This window comes from Amblyomma mixtum, chromosome 3 (genome assembly GCF_055824585.1).
Source record: "Amblyomma mixtum isolate Tamu chromosome 3, ASM5582458v1, whole genome shotgun sequence".
Taxonomy (NCBI): Eukaryota; Metazoa; Arthropoda; class Arachnida; order Ixodida; family Ixodidae; genus Amblyomma; species Amblyomma mixtum.
The window spans coordinates 99,527,349-99,541,869 of NC_143014.1; the positions used below are offsets into that span (position 1 = coordinate 99,527,349).

At 45.4% G+C, this 14,521-nt stretch overlaps 2 protein-coding genes across 2 annotated transcripts in view; one reads left to right on the forward strand and one right to left on the reverse strand.

Moving 5' to 3' along the window:
• Window positions 1-1,709: 1,709 nt before the first annotated feature.
• AP-2alpha (adaptor protein complex 2, subunit alpha) lies at window positions 1,710-6,524 on the reverse strand. Its single transcript, XM_089580392.1, has one exon. It carries the CDS (start codon window positions 6,127-6,129, stop codon window positions 3,301-3,303), a length of 2,829 nt encoding a protein of 942 aa, XP_089436518.1. The 5' UTR covers window positions 6,130-6,524; the 3' UTR covers window positions 1,710-3,300.
• A 2,069-nt stretch (window positions 6,525-8,593) lies between these two features.
• The window catches only part of LOC149351133 (zinc finger protein 341-like), a 44,608-nt gene continuing 38,680 nt past the window's right edge, over window positions 8,594-14,521 (forward strand). Inside the window, exons 1-2 of the mRNA XM_089580393.1 lie at window positions 8,594-8,759; window positions 11,370-11,450. Of these exons, the coding sequence (XP_089436519.1) occupies window positions 8,729-8,759; window positions 11,370-11,450 (112 nt within the window). The 5' untranslated portion in view covers window positions 8,594-8,728. The remainder of the gene's footprint in view (window positions 8,760-11,369; window positions 11,451-14,521) is intronic.

Consider the following 14,521-nt stretch of genomic DNA (forward strand, 5'->3'; position numbering starts at 1 on the left):
TAACAATGGAACCTATGCAATGATATTGGTTTCTGACATACCACAGTATGTTAATGGTGTCATGGGAGATAAATTTTTATGGTTACTATTTGTGTCCTGTACTGTGGCAAGTTAAGTTGTAATTAAAGATGCAGTCAAGTTATCTACCAGGAAGTGGAATTTTGGTCTCTCATTTCCCCATGGCATAAAAGAATTTTGAGCACTGAAGTTTCGCCTCTAAGAGCAGAACACAATAGCATTAGTGGGTTCTGTTTGCACCACCCACTGAATTACCTAATTCCCAATTAGCATACTCGTACGTACACATTAGTACAAGTCTCTAAGGCACTTCACCAAGTCTGCCTTTATTCAGCTTGAAGCAACAAGCTTTCGTGGCTTTATGGGTACCATGTCAAACTCGCAATCTGAAGGTCCTGGGTTTGATTCCAACCCTGACCAGATTTTCTTTTCAGCTGAATTTTATTAATTCTTTGCTTCGCTTGGGCTTTTTCACTCACGGCCAACACTGACAACACTGCTTTTTGTGCAACACAAGACCCTTCAGCTATTGCTTAAAATAGTATCAAATGGATGCCTTTTACAATCCAATCTCGATGTTATGGCAGTTTTTCTGGCTTTGCTACATTTCTCACCCTTGCAGGTGTCACAAAATGTCCATCTGACAACTACACACCGGTAAGAACTTTGTAGTTACATGTTTGCATATAATTTCTGCTCATTTCACATAAAGCATATGTTACAAATTACAAATAAAGTTGCATTATGTAATACTTTGCATGTTCTGTGTTAATATTTTCTGGGAGTTGAAGCTATCGGGAAAACGAGTTTCTGATAAGTGCAGCTAGCAAGGCATTGTATGTCTTTATAAGCTAATAAACTTTGAACAAAGGTGCAGGCAAAATCTCTTCTGCTCCAATATTCACTCAACAGTATAGCACAGTATGTGTGCTTCCCATTGTATGCTCTTGAATTTCCATTGTGTACTGACATGTAGAACATATGCCAACTGTAACATTGGGAAAGGAGTGTGGTCTTCTATGGCATAATAACCGTTTTCAATGTTGATCCAACGCATTGTCTGAATAAGGCTTCCTGCACCGAGTTTCATTATTTGCACGTACTTGCAGGCTATCCAAATGTATCAATTCATGCTGATACATTTCATCAAGTGGTTATATTTTTGGTCCTGCAGCTAGATTTTTAAAAGGCCATGACAGTTGCGAGGCTAAATGTGTGATGGAACTTGATACCCAGATTGCACTGGCAACATGATCACATATGCTTATTACAGTCAATTATTAGATGATGTTCACGAGTTTTTCCCTAAAAGCAATGTGCCTCTACATCAGTAACATGATGTGTTTATAAATACAACATATAGATCAGCATTCAGTGCTTCATAGAAAGGCTCAAGTGAAATGCTGTTTAGATGTTCACAAAAGTTGTTCTGGCACTCGGGTCTAGGTGATTGGGACTTCCTACAATGCTTTGAGGAATTATGCACGATCACCTTGCTGCATGTTTTTATACACAGTTTACTAGGCTTGTTTCACAGGGGCTATATAAATAATGCAGCATACTTTACCTGAAGTGAACCCTTCAGACCGTACTATGGTAAAGCAAATATTTGCAACTTACCGAACCAGCCAACTGTGCATCCAGCTTTGGAATGCGATTCGCAGCCTGTCCCTAACACCAAAACACTGAAGTTATGTTTTACTGATGACATGTTTGCTAAGCATTTATTGACTTGTCAGATTCACAGGGGCATCTAGCTGAAAATCACTTTACATAAAATGAGTTTCCATTTACACCAAACATCAATGCCAGCAGCATGCCACCAAGACTGTCAGCACTTAGAACTGTGTCGATTTGCAAGAAAGCCAAGCTCGGTGCAAAACGCTCTCCTCACCTCACGATGGCATAACGCCTGCAATATGCTGCAAACACTTGGCCACAGAATGGTGCAGCTGGCTGACAGTGTACAACACTACATTCATGCAGATGCATCACATGACCATGCATTTGAAACAAATGCATCAAGCAAACCTAGTTGCCACACACATAGCCAAAGGCCTCGCAAAGCACTTAGTAAAGCAGCAATAGGGGTTATGTTCACACTGTACTTCCAAGTTGGGCTGTGTACAAAGCTGAGTTTGGGAAAGGTTAGGATGAGCAGTATTTATTACAGTGCCCAGGAGTAGCTTTATTAAACACACAAGGACAGCTCAGAGGTTAATTTCGGGAAATTTTCACACTGCAGTTCACATTTCACCAATGACTTAAATACCCAAGGCGTTCCTTATGACCAAGCCCTTTGCAATGCAAACATTCAAACATGGCACAAGCTGCGTGCAGGAAGTTTCACGTTATGCCCTTAACAGCTGAACAAGAGCAATGTTAGTGTGTGGCTACACTAAAATTACAGGAGTACATCTCAGGAGGGGGGAGTCTCAATGCAATGACTTCTACAAGGAATTGCAGGCATTGAAAAAAGCGCAATGTGTGCTACACTGGAATGTTAGGGGAGCAAACCTAGAGCAACAAGCCAATATCAAAGACAGCTAGTACAAAGCTATTGCAGTCACAATAATGGATCAAAAGCCAACTTTCTGAATTTGGAACTTGACACAAGACCGGCTTGCAGTCACACCTCGCATGCCAAAGAACAAAGGACAAATTATTACAGACACCAGACAGCCTAGCCTACACGACTATGAACAAACAAAAAACAAGATTCACTTCGAGGTAAGCATGTGACAAAGAACAAAAGGACATATTTTGGATAGAAGAGAACTTAATGGTGACCATTGCATGCGAAAGACCGCATCAAAATACAAGGTATCACAATTGACCATACGGCAGCACGTACAACATAAAAGGTCTTCTATGCTTGAATCTCATAGTAGCGTGCTACTCGATCAGTTGAAAAGAATGCCAGTGTCGCATGTACTGGGTTGCTCTTGATGTGACTAGCTCAGGAAATCTTGCCACAGCTTGAAACATTGCTTTGCAATCTCACATAGCCCATACATTTTTTTTTTCCCTGGATCATAAAGAAAGGGCTGATGGAAAAAGCAACTGATCCGAGATTTGATGAAAACTGCTCCTGCTCACACTAAGTACGCAAACTGACAGCATAGAACAGCTAGTGGTTGATAAAGAAACAATGAAATAAGCACATCCAGAGAAGGAAACTCCAACACCAAGCTATATACCTTAAGTACATTTCTTTTAACAGCAGAGGGGGAGAAAAAAAAAAAGGAGCAGCCAGCCTTATTGGGCCTCAAGAGGGATGCTTTAGAAGTGCTCCTGCAGAAGGTCAACTAGGATCTTGGACACTCCATCCTTGCTGCTTCGAATGGTAAGCCGATACATCTGTGCTTGCCGATTAGGCTCAAGCCGTAGCAAGGAACCAATCTGAAGTCCACGTGTGTGGATGATTCCAGCGCAGACAAAGTTTTCAGGGTTAGGATCAATGCCATCCAGGAGCTGCATGCCAAAGCCAGACAGCTTGCTACGGATGCCTTCAGTCTCCATGGGGAAGCGTGCTTTGAAGATCTTCTGTTCTTCTTGACCAGGACTGCTCAGATTCTTCCAGCGAGAAAAGAATGACTCAGAGTTCATTATTGTTGGCTCCAAGAACTTGTTAAGAAACACTGGCAGCCGCAGAGTGAACTTCTGTTGCACACCGCAATAGACGAACTGCACGACCAGTCCTGGGGCTTCTGCAAAGTCCTGAACACACTCCACATTGACCATTTGCTCAACTTGAGCTCCAGCTTCAATGGCCGGTTCCACAGGCTTCACTTGGATGCTGAGGGCCACGTTGTCACTTGTCACGTTGGGAAGGAAACTTTGGAACTGGGATGCTGTCTTGTTGCCATAGAAGAGCCCAACACGGCCCAGGTTCTGACGAAATTCAGCCTTGACACCAATCTGCAGAAGGTCGTTTTCAAACAAGATGCCATTGTGCTTGCAGACAAATTTCTTGAGACCCTCTTCACTAGAAACCACCACAGCTGTGCTGCCCTGGGCTCCTGAAGACTGGTCTTCAAACACATCTACTAAACAAGCCGTTGTGCCATTGGCAGGTGCCTGTGGAGCAGGCGCAGTAGTCTGGTCCAGAGATAGGCCAAGCAAGTCCATAGTTGCAGGGGCTGTTGTTCCATTAGCAGGAGCAGTGCCATCTACCAACAATGGTGCTGCACGAAGGTTTTCTTTATTGCTGGCATTGATTCCTTCGGACATGCCTGGTTTCTTGCGCTTCAGAATAGCCAGGATAGATGACTCTCTCTCGGGAAACGGGGGCATTTCCTCCAGGACTGTTGCCAGCACATCTGGTGAGGCAATCTGGCTCAGGCTCAGATATTCAACAGCACGCTGCTGCAACTCGGAGTCAGCACAACGAATATTGCTGTTGCTGCGAAGGATGTTCTGGATTTCTGTCTTGATTTCTGGAAAAAGATTGATAAACTTCACGTAGGTGGTCAGCAAGAGTGCTCTGGTGCTGGCAGAACAGAGGTGGTACTTGGAGTGCAGCAGCTGAAACTGGATCAATGGACTGGAACGTTGATCGCCAGCAATCAAGTTTCCAAATTCTCCCAGAATGTAGCCAGCTACCTTGACCATGTTCTCATGGCAAGCAGGTGCTTGGAGTGCTTCAAACACTGTCTTAGCAGCATAACCTTGCACGTCCTCCCGATTGATGACTATCTGGATGACACGGTACCAGACCTCCTCGCTGACATAGTCTCCCGCAATTCGGATGAGATTGAGGATGACATCCACATACCATGTGTAGTCTGAGGCATACTTTTCGGCCAAAATAGCCACCTTGAGAACCATCTCCTCACGGATGGAGTAATCGGCTGTTTCAAGGTAGGCTAGCATCTCTGCTACAATCTCTTCAGCATTGGACTTGTCGCACATGGCATAGAGTAAGTCAACTGCTCGCTGACGAACGCTTACGTCGCGCTCGGTCTTGAGGGCGTTCACCACCGTCTCCTGGTGCTTCTTCACGGCCTCGTGGGAGAACTCCGAAGTGGCCAGCAGGCAGAGGCTCTCCAGGGCCAGGTACCTCAGATTAGTCTCACGATGCTGTAAAAACTGCCCTAGCTGATTGCAGGCTCGCACGAGCAGGTTCGGCTCAATGACGGCGCCCAGCCGGTCCATGTGGATGATGAGCGATATGGCCTCGAAGAGCACCGCATTCTTGGCGTTAGAATGCTGCACCTTCTTAGACTTGGGCGGCTCCTGGGCCTTGTTGAGGATGGTCTCGAGGCATTCGTTGAGGCGGCCTCGGACGCCGGGGTCGTCGGGTGGCGGGTAGTTCTGCAGAAGACGCAGCAACTTCATGCTTAGCCAGGGCGCCGGCACGAAGTAGTAGGTGTAGTCCTGCAGGTCCGTGTACGAAGCGGTTACGATGCGGCTGAGCCGTGACACGGCCAACGACACGCAGCCTCTGTACTCGTCCGGGTTCTTCTTGACCAGCGCGTCAATGAGGCTCACGGCGGCAGTAACGACGCCCATGTGCTGGTCGTTGAGCAGGTGGATGATGCGCGACGTCCACTCGCCGCTAGGGGTGATGTCCGGCAGCGTACGCAGCAGCCGCAGCAGGCACAGCGCTGCGCTCTGCTTCACCACGTCGATGGTGTCGCCCGACACCAGAAGCTTGGGGATCTCGCCGCCAAACGTCTCGGCCATCTCACGGCTGCCGATGTTGGCGATGCACTGCAGCGCGAGGTTCACGTGGATGGGGTTGCGGGCACATAGGTCGTTCTTGATGCTCTGGATAATGAGCCGCATCAACTCGCTGTTCTCGTTCAGCAGCACAGAGATGAAAAGGTAGCCTATCTGCTTCTCAGAGTATTTGTTTGAGCTGAGCAGATTTACCGCCTCCATGTGGCCGAAGTCAATGTCGTGGCCCAAAAGGAAAATGAACAAGAGCTTGCACACGTACTTCTTCTTCTGGTAGCCATCCAGCGTCTTGTCACCTTTGAACTTGGAACGAATGTTGGCAAGCTCCTTGTTGATGCGCTTGATCTCCGCCTCCTTGCTTTTGCAGTTTCGGATGTCCGATATGAAAACCGCCAGGCCGCGAATGCCGTCCCCTCGTACAGCGGGCATTTTGGCGTTCAGCGAGTCGGTCGGCTCGTCGTTATTTCACCTTAGTCGCTTGCTCGCACAAGCGCGCGGGTTCTTGAAGTCCTCGATAGGGTGCAGTTCTCGCGAAAACGCACCGAGTGCGAAGGTAACTCAAGAAACCCTTGTGACGGGGCTCCGCGGAACAGCCCCTCGGGAACGCTGCGGCGATCAGGGTTGTCTGAACTGATCGGCGATTTCGTGGTCGTTTATACTTGCCCGGACAGTGCGTCCCCTGTGCGACAAGAAACAGCCGCTACCTCAAAGCGGGCGTTAAATAGTCGACGGATACGTTTTCCCTTGCTTAAACAGATTAAATTGCCTGTGCTGGCATGTCTCGCTCAGCACAGAACTTCTTTTTTGTCCTTTGTGCCCTCGGACTTCGAAAAAAAAACAATATGTCATGCCTCATTTTAAAGAAATTGAAGCCGACATTTGAATTATATCGGATATGTGCTCAAACGTGATTATGCGAATTAATTATTTCCACTTTCTTTATTTGAGCCTAGGGCGTAGTGCTGCATGGTGCTGCAGTTGCACCGTTGCACTGTGCGGCGTACGCAACTTTCTGTGCGACGTAACCAGAACTGGTTTCGCAGCTTCCCATACCGGCCAGCGGCGGAAGGTGGCCCCTGTGGGGGTCACGAGAACCAACAGCGCTGCAGTCGAGTCTCGCTTTCGGTCCAGCGCTGTCGTCTGCTACTACCATAGCAAAACACATGAACGAGAGGCGAAGTAAACATGCTCGCGGGGTGTTTTCTTTTCTAGTTTTTCATTTAGCTCATCTGTATTTAACATTGAAGAAAAGTGTTTAAATCGATTCAGCTCTGGCTGTGAGCCTAATGTCCGTTTTCATTGCTTATCATTCAGGGTCATATACGTGTTGGGCAGTTTGAAACGGGTGCAGAAATCTGCGGTGGTCGTACTTGAATGCTGAAAAGAAATTTTATTGTGAATTTCACATATATAAGGTGGAACTGCTGAGTTCAACCGCGAAACAATGGTACGGAGGAGCTAATTGAGTCTTAGCGCTAATCGGTTCATATCGCCTGGTAATGCGCGCTGTGACCACCGTGAAAACCTCAAAGATGCAGACAGCTGCAGTTCTGTAAGTGGAACGTGTGTATGAGAGAACTGCCGCTGTAGTGGTTTTAAAGCGTGCGCTCAATGTATGCACACGCGGCACGTATATAGCTCTTTTGTGCAATTCTTAGAAAACTGCACGACTATGCTTCTATACGGAACACTTTTTATAACTCTATGCAAAGATGCCAAAGTCTTCACTAAAGCTCCCAGGGCAACGAGTCAATGGCAGGAGCATGGAGGAAGCGGGCAGGAGTCTAATAGTGGTTGTATAGATAACCTCGGTAATTTGTTTGAACAGACAAATGGGCATAGTGAAATTTCTCCTCGCATTCCAAAATCAGCTGGTGCTAGATATGGAGTGTCCCGTACGCAGGACGTTGAGCGCCTGACTGTAGCTTTCGTCTGCGTACTCTTGGGTCCACTCCCACCTTCTACTTCCTCACTTTGCAACCATTCCGGCACAAGCTATTCTGACATTCTCCGTTCCTTAGCTGAATGCGTGAAATGAACTGTAATCATTTTTTTAATTCTACACGTAATCGAAAATTTGCGCTGCATAATTTAGTTTTTTCATCTCATGTAGGCATCCGATATCGATTTCAACATCTTCGAAAGGTGAAGGAAGTGCTTAAAGCAACCGCGCCGTAGTACATTCTTCACACTGCGCTTGCTTTAATAATCTTCTTTTAATCGACCAGTTACTTTGCTGCTAATAAGCGTCAACCCCGGAATTAGCGAACTCACGAACTGAAACTGGTACGTCAACAATTATGAACATCCACTTTCTCGGGGCAGGTCTCAGTGGTTTGTGAGCTAAAATGAACTCGATGGCTGGATATAAGGGCAGTCGTTGGGCGCGAAGCACAGAAACGCGTCATTAACCACTGATATTTTCTTATACAAAATTAAACGACCAAACGAAGCACTTGAGATAATTTCGCTCTTTCATCCTTGTATCCTTCAACACCACCTTTTTATTAGGGATTGTCTTAACATAAAAAAAATTACTGCTTTTATTCGGCCGTCACGAAAGCGATCACCTTCAAGTAGTTCGCGAGACAATGCGCATGTAAAAGAGGACACCGTAGAGCTTTCAAAGCGCTTGTATTAATCTCAGCACATTATTATCACGTTACACAACATGAACAAGCAGTTGTGACTTGGCTGCTTCGTTCCAAAGAAGAGTGGCACCGCATATAAAGCAGATATGCGCTCAGACTTTGCGTTCTGCGTGTAGCAGACGATGCGCTGGACCGATAGCAAGACGAGACTGCAGCGCCGTTAGTTCGCGTGACCGCCACTGGGGCTATGTTTTTGGTGGAGCTGCGAAACTGGCTTGTTCTACTAACGTAGTATCTGTGTGTTGAGGGTAGAGGGTGTTATGGCCAAGTCGACTGCACTTTAGTAAACGAAATCTGCGCTACCTGTAACTTTTAGGTGGAATGGTATCTGCTAGCGATTTTTCAGTCTTTTATTTTAAACATTTTATCATAGGTTCATGGCACAGTTACTGATTGACGCGCTGACAGGTAACGACAATACTTGACTTCTTCTTTTATGTAACCTAACAAGATCAGCGTGGTAGAAGGGCAGTTTCCCTCCACACCTTTGACTTGATGCTAGCCTGTGGTGTATGCGCTGTTGAATTAAAGCGTGCATGTGGCTATGGCCTGATGTGACTGATGGTACTGGGGCTGTGTGTGCTGTTGTGTCTTTTGAGCTGCCGACCCACTGTGTCACGTACGCATGACCCGTTGGTTTGTTGTACGCAATGACCATAGTATCTGTCGCGTTCGTCCCGAGAGCTCTTGCTTTCTCTGTAACCATGCCGAGCGTAACTTCTACGAACATGTGGTGTTGCTGATATAAAAAGCGCTGCACTGTGTATCAAGGCTAAAGTATTTTTTTTTTTCGACATTCGTCAGGCCGGACACACCCACAGCCAGCGACTGATTTCGTGTTCATGCGATTCCGCAGTATATTTGGAATCGCTGTTTGTTGTTTGGAGATGTTGTTTGGAGATGGAGATGTCGGAGATGTACGATTCCGACCGTGAAAGTTATCCGTGTGCTGTCCTTTGCACTGTGTCAAAAATTGTTTGGTGCGCGTCCTCATGTGCTTGGTGCAAGATCCGAGTTGGCCTTTATGCTTGAGGAAACGATTTGCTTTTCGAATGAACCATTTCAGTGGTACTGGCTTCAGATCAAATACCATTCGTAGTACTGGATGATTACTAGAGCTTCACGTGCGGAAAGGCACGCGCGGTGAGCACAAAATGCCTCATTCGGAGCAGTACGCGCACAGCTTTACGCCTTCCCCCATGCACTTCCACAGAGCGCCTTCTTCGACTAGGAATACATAACACTTTCGAGGAACTCTGTGAGGCCACCAAAACGGCACAACTAGCCAGACTCACACGCACCCCTGCAGGACGAGCTCTGCTGCAGTCTCTTCGCATATCGCCTGTCGGCGTTATACCCGGCACTGACACAATCCCCACTCCCATAAGAGCTGCAGTTCAGATACCCCCCCTCCCTAAACACATGCACCCGGAGCGCGATAAAAAGTGCAGAGAGGCCCGGGCCTTAGCACTACACAGAGCTTACGGAGAGGATCCCAATGTAGCATATACTGATGCCTCGCTCTACGCATCAGGCAGCTATAGTGGCTGTTCGCAGTGACGGCCGCCCCATCACGGCAGGAACCATTCTTACCTCATCCATAACCACGGCAGAGGAGGCGGCTATTGCTCTAGCCATCTCCTCTTCAGCCGCTACCAAAATTATATCCGATTCGCAAACAGCAATCCTAAATTATAGCACTGGTCGTATCTCTCGGCAAGCCAGCAGCATACTCCGATGCAGGAATCCCTCCAGAACCGTAACGCTCATCTGGGCGCCAGCACATGCCGGACTACCCGGAAACGAGGAGGCGCATGCCCTCGCCCGAGATCTTACCCTCCGGGCGGGTGAGCACACCGCCTCCTCCGTCGAAGGGGAGTGCCTGTTAAATTTCAGTGACATCCTACAACACTATCGTTTCAACAGACAGATATACGCACCTCCTCACCCTTCGCTATCAACCACGCAATCAACTTTCTGGCGCAGGCTTCAAACTCGCACACTCCCATACCCGATAGTCATGCACGGACGCTTCCCTGACCTATTCTCCTCCTCCTGTCGACTATGTGGCAAACCAGGCGACTTTCTGCATGTTCTGCTCACCTGTTCCACTTACCCGCACCCCCCTCCCCCAGAGGTGGCACTCACTTACTGGGAACAGCTGATGTCCAGTTCAGCACTCCAAGACCAACGACTCGCCATCACCAGTGCCTCTAACAGGCTGGCCCTCCAGGGTCTGGCACACCATTTGTAAGGGAGGAACCCACTGTGTGGGCCACTCCCGCAGGCCATGAGGGGGGCTCTGGCCCCCACCTGTAATTTGTCGTGGCCAATAAAGTTTACACCACCACCCAAGCACATATTCCTAAAGCTGTTATCGGTTTGGCGTCGTGAACTAAGCATCCACGTAAAACACGTCTCTGTATTTTTTTTTAATATCGCGAACGCACGCTTTATTGTGTTCCTTTTTAACACAACGTAATTTCGCCTTGCTGTGCTTCTTTGCTACTTTCTGTATGCCTTGGATAATTTATGGCTAAATACGTGCGAGACTCAGTTATTCACTTGGAAGCAAAAGCTTCCGATATTTTTCGGCAGATAAGCAGCTGGTTTTATGCTTGGCTTGTTAGCTCCTTTAAGTGTTCATTTTGGCACATCAAACCAAGGGGTGGGCATTATGTATTCTGCCAACTGTGTATACCTGTTATGGTGTTTGCCATAATCTGATCTATGTTTTAATTGCTTGTCATGCTCATTTCTACGCAGCTGATTTTTTCTCTACATTAAAGGGGAAAAGATTATATTTACTCCCAGTACCTCAAATGCATCAGTAATAGGGTGTTACATGAGGGTTGAGCACTTTGATACAGAATGATGTGCTCAGTAATGTCCTTAAGTATAGCCAATATAAAGCAAACCAGTGTGTGTTCAGCTTCAGGGCAACTGGGTGCAAATGTCTTGACTTTCCTGCTGAGCATACTGTATGAATAAAATCATCGTTATGTGTTCTACTTCCAGGAAATGTCCTGGATGCTCAGACTGTATTAGCTGTGCAGCAGCTTCTGGAAACCAGCCAGCCTGGGAACCAAAATGAGAGGGGTGCGTACTACAGGGTGTTTCTTTTACCTTGCACATGCTTCGAACATTGCCTCCACCTCTGTCCCGTTGCCCTCATATCATGCCACTTCCCTCCTGGTGTGCCTGGCTGGCTGGCGTCGCCCTAGTGGGACGACCAACCAGTCATTGTGCACCAGGCCATTGGTATTCTGGAAGATTTATATGCCACCCTAGTAAAGTACTTCTGATCTCTTTCTCTCTGTCTCGTTCATGCTTACTTTGTAAGCTGTTGGCAGTTTGAAAATGCCTCAAGTGTGAACGGAATATATGCACACTTCTTTAGGAAACAAGCTTAATTGGAACAAAGCAAAGCTACGACACCCTGAAAGTAGCATTTTTTTCTTTCTTTACAGCAATATAGGGAGCTATTTGTGGGTAGATAGTGTTGATTGCATTGCTATTGTATGTTGTAACAAACAACTTGTGCATTCACCTGCTGGCCTAAGAGAATGGTGTTCTGGTTGGCCTAAGCTGTAAGGGATGTGGATGAAGACTATGCCATCAGTGATCATGTTATCTAGATGAGTAGGTGCTTTAGGGTGGGAGTTGGTGCAATTCATTCATTGTTGTTTCTTTGCCCGAGGCGTAGGACAAAAAGTTGTCAAGTTCAGAGCTTTTTACACGACGGCGTATACAGCTCATTCGGTTGAAAAGTCGTCGGCGTCGTAGTCGGCACCATGTGTCGGAAACAGTCAGGGGCTACATAATAAAAATCTTATCATAGTAATTTGTGGTTCTAGTGATTGATGATTGGTGTGTGATAGGCGATGATGAGTTAATGAAATTGTTGTAATTAATTGATTAATTAAAGAAATGAAAAAAATTAGAATTAGGGGTTCAAAGTTCTCAAAATGTTCAGAATGAAAAAGCCAATGCTTGTTGATGGTAAGTAAGAAAATGCATAGTGTGTATTTGATCAATTAATTAATTGAAACAATTGAAAAAAAATGAGAAATGCGCCCAAAGGTGTTTTCAACGGGCAAGGAGTCGCGCCAAATGGGCGATGGCGTTCCGTGGACTCCCTGGCAGAGCTGCAACACGCTGTCGTGTTCCACTCTTAAAGACGAAGCTTAAGCGTCCTCCAGTTTTGTTAAGAGTAAGAGTAGTTTGCATTTGGCTGCGTTGTGCTTGTGTGTGGGATGTCCATATGAGTTCTGTAGTGTATGGTCGTTTCTTGGCTATCAAGGCTGGTTATTGATATTACGTGGTAACATTATTTCGGGGGTTGAGGGGGGATGGAAAGGTCACAAAAACTGATTTAAAAATTTTTATTAATAATTCTTGCTAGTTCACTTGATGACTTTGGACCGTGCAGTGATTACAGTGAGCCAGCTGAAGAATTTCCTTTTGTCTGCATATTTTGAGCAACAGCATGTTGCAGGTAATGGAGACTCAAAATAGTACCCATTTTTGTTGCACTTTGTATTCTTCCAGTCTTGTGGAAACTGTGTGTTTTGTGTGCTTTCACATGAAAGGCGCAGAACTTTAGAACCTGTAACCAGATACTTTAGCTGCATCAGCAGTTGTTGCTTTTCATGAAGAGCTCTTTGCTTTGGACTCATTGTAATTGTATTGCCTAAATATACCTGCCAAAGTAGGTGAAATTCATTGAAAAACAGAGACATGAGTGTAGTAGCAATTCCATGCATTCATAGCATCTCGTATAGTCTGAAAAAAATTGGGACCACAGCAGGAGTTGACGCAGTTTTCACAGCCCCTTCCTGCTTGGTACATTTGTGTTTGAGAGTGAAAAAACCCAGGATAAATCAAACATATTAAAAGAAGCATCAACAGAAAGTTGTGACCTGCAATTAAAGTGCTTTTTTATCTTATTCTAAGCAGTAAGGTTTATTTTTAACAAATATCAACGTAATGACTCCCCAACTAAACTCTTAAACAAGGCAAATCTCTCCACTATTAGTAACCGCGCCCAAAGCTCACGCCTGAAATTCGTCTTTCTCCTCTTAAACGGTGCTCTAAAAATAGATTCTGACCTCTACTTAGTTCCTTCACCAAAACGCAATACCAGAACGAAACACACAGCATTTAACAGAGTATAAATTCAATACTGACGCCTTTCATTATTCATTTTTTCTGCAAGCGATTAGGGAATGGAATATGTTACCTGCAAATGTTGTTAGCTCTGAATCTCTGAGTAGTTTTCTTTGTAGCCTGTCATAATTGTTTATTTGAACTTTTTAGTAATGCACTGCACATACTTTTTTGAAGAAATCTTTTTTCACACTGTGCTTTATTTTGTGTTGTTTAATATTGTGTCTTGCATTTTGAAACTGTCTCCCATGATTATCCCTTTTACAATGTTATTTCAGTTGTGTGAACCTTCTTTGTGAATTTTTTTGTGACATACCTAAAAAAGAAAACCAACATGTACCCATTCCTGCAACAGCCTCCAAAGAGGCTAGCAGTATGTTCCAAATAAATAAATAAAATAAATATCTTTTTGGTGTGACTGATGCTAAATTGGACGAACAGGCCAGTGCCTTAAAGATTCCTAAAGCATTCTCACGATGTATAAAAGTCTATTTCCTGCCGCAGTGAAATAAAAATGCTGGTTGTCAAGTGCATAAGCATGTCATTGGTCTCTTTGTCCAAAAAACAATTTCAGTTTTTGAACCTGGTGTCACGGTTTCTCCTGTGATAGTAATCCTCTGCTTTTTTCCTTTTTCATTTTTTCACTGTTCGAGCACCTTTTTTGGTTATATAAAGATCATCTGTTCAGATAATTCTTCAGTTTTAAGTCAGCACTGTGTCATGCCTTTCTGCCTCCATCTTTGTTGTGCATCTCTACTGTTTAGTCAGAACGCAAGAAAAACTTACCTATCATCTTGTGCTGGCTTCTTGGCCAACTTGGTGGAAGGTTTTATTGTGTTTTTACAGTTTCTGTGGATTGAGTGATGAATGTTTCTTGAAAAACTTGACTAAACATTAACAGGAGATCTGCCGCAGAAACTGATACTATGCACTAGGATTTGCTTGCTTGCCTTTTTAAAAACATGCAATATTTTCACCATTCAGATGTGAGGGTGTCCATG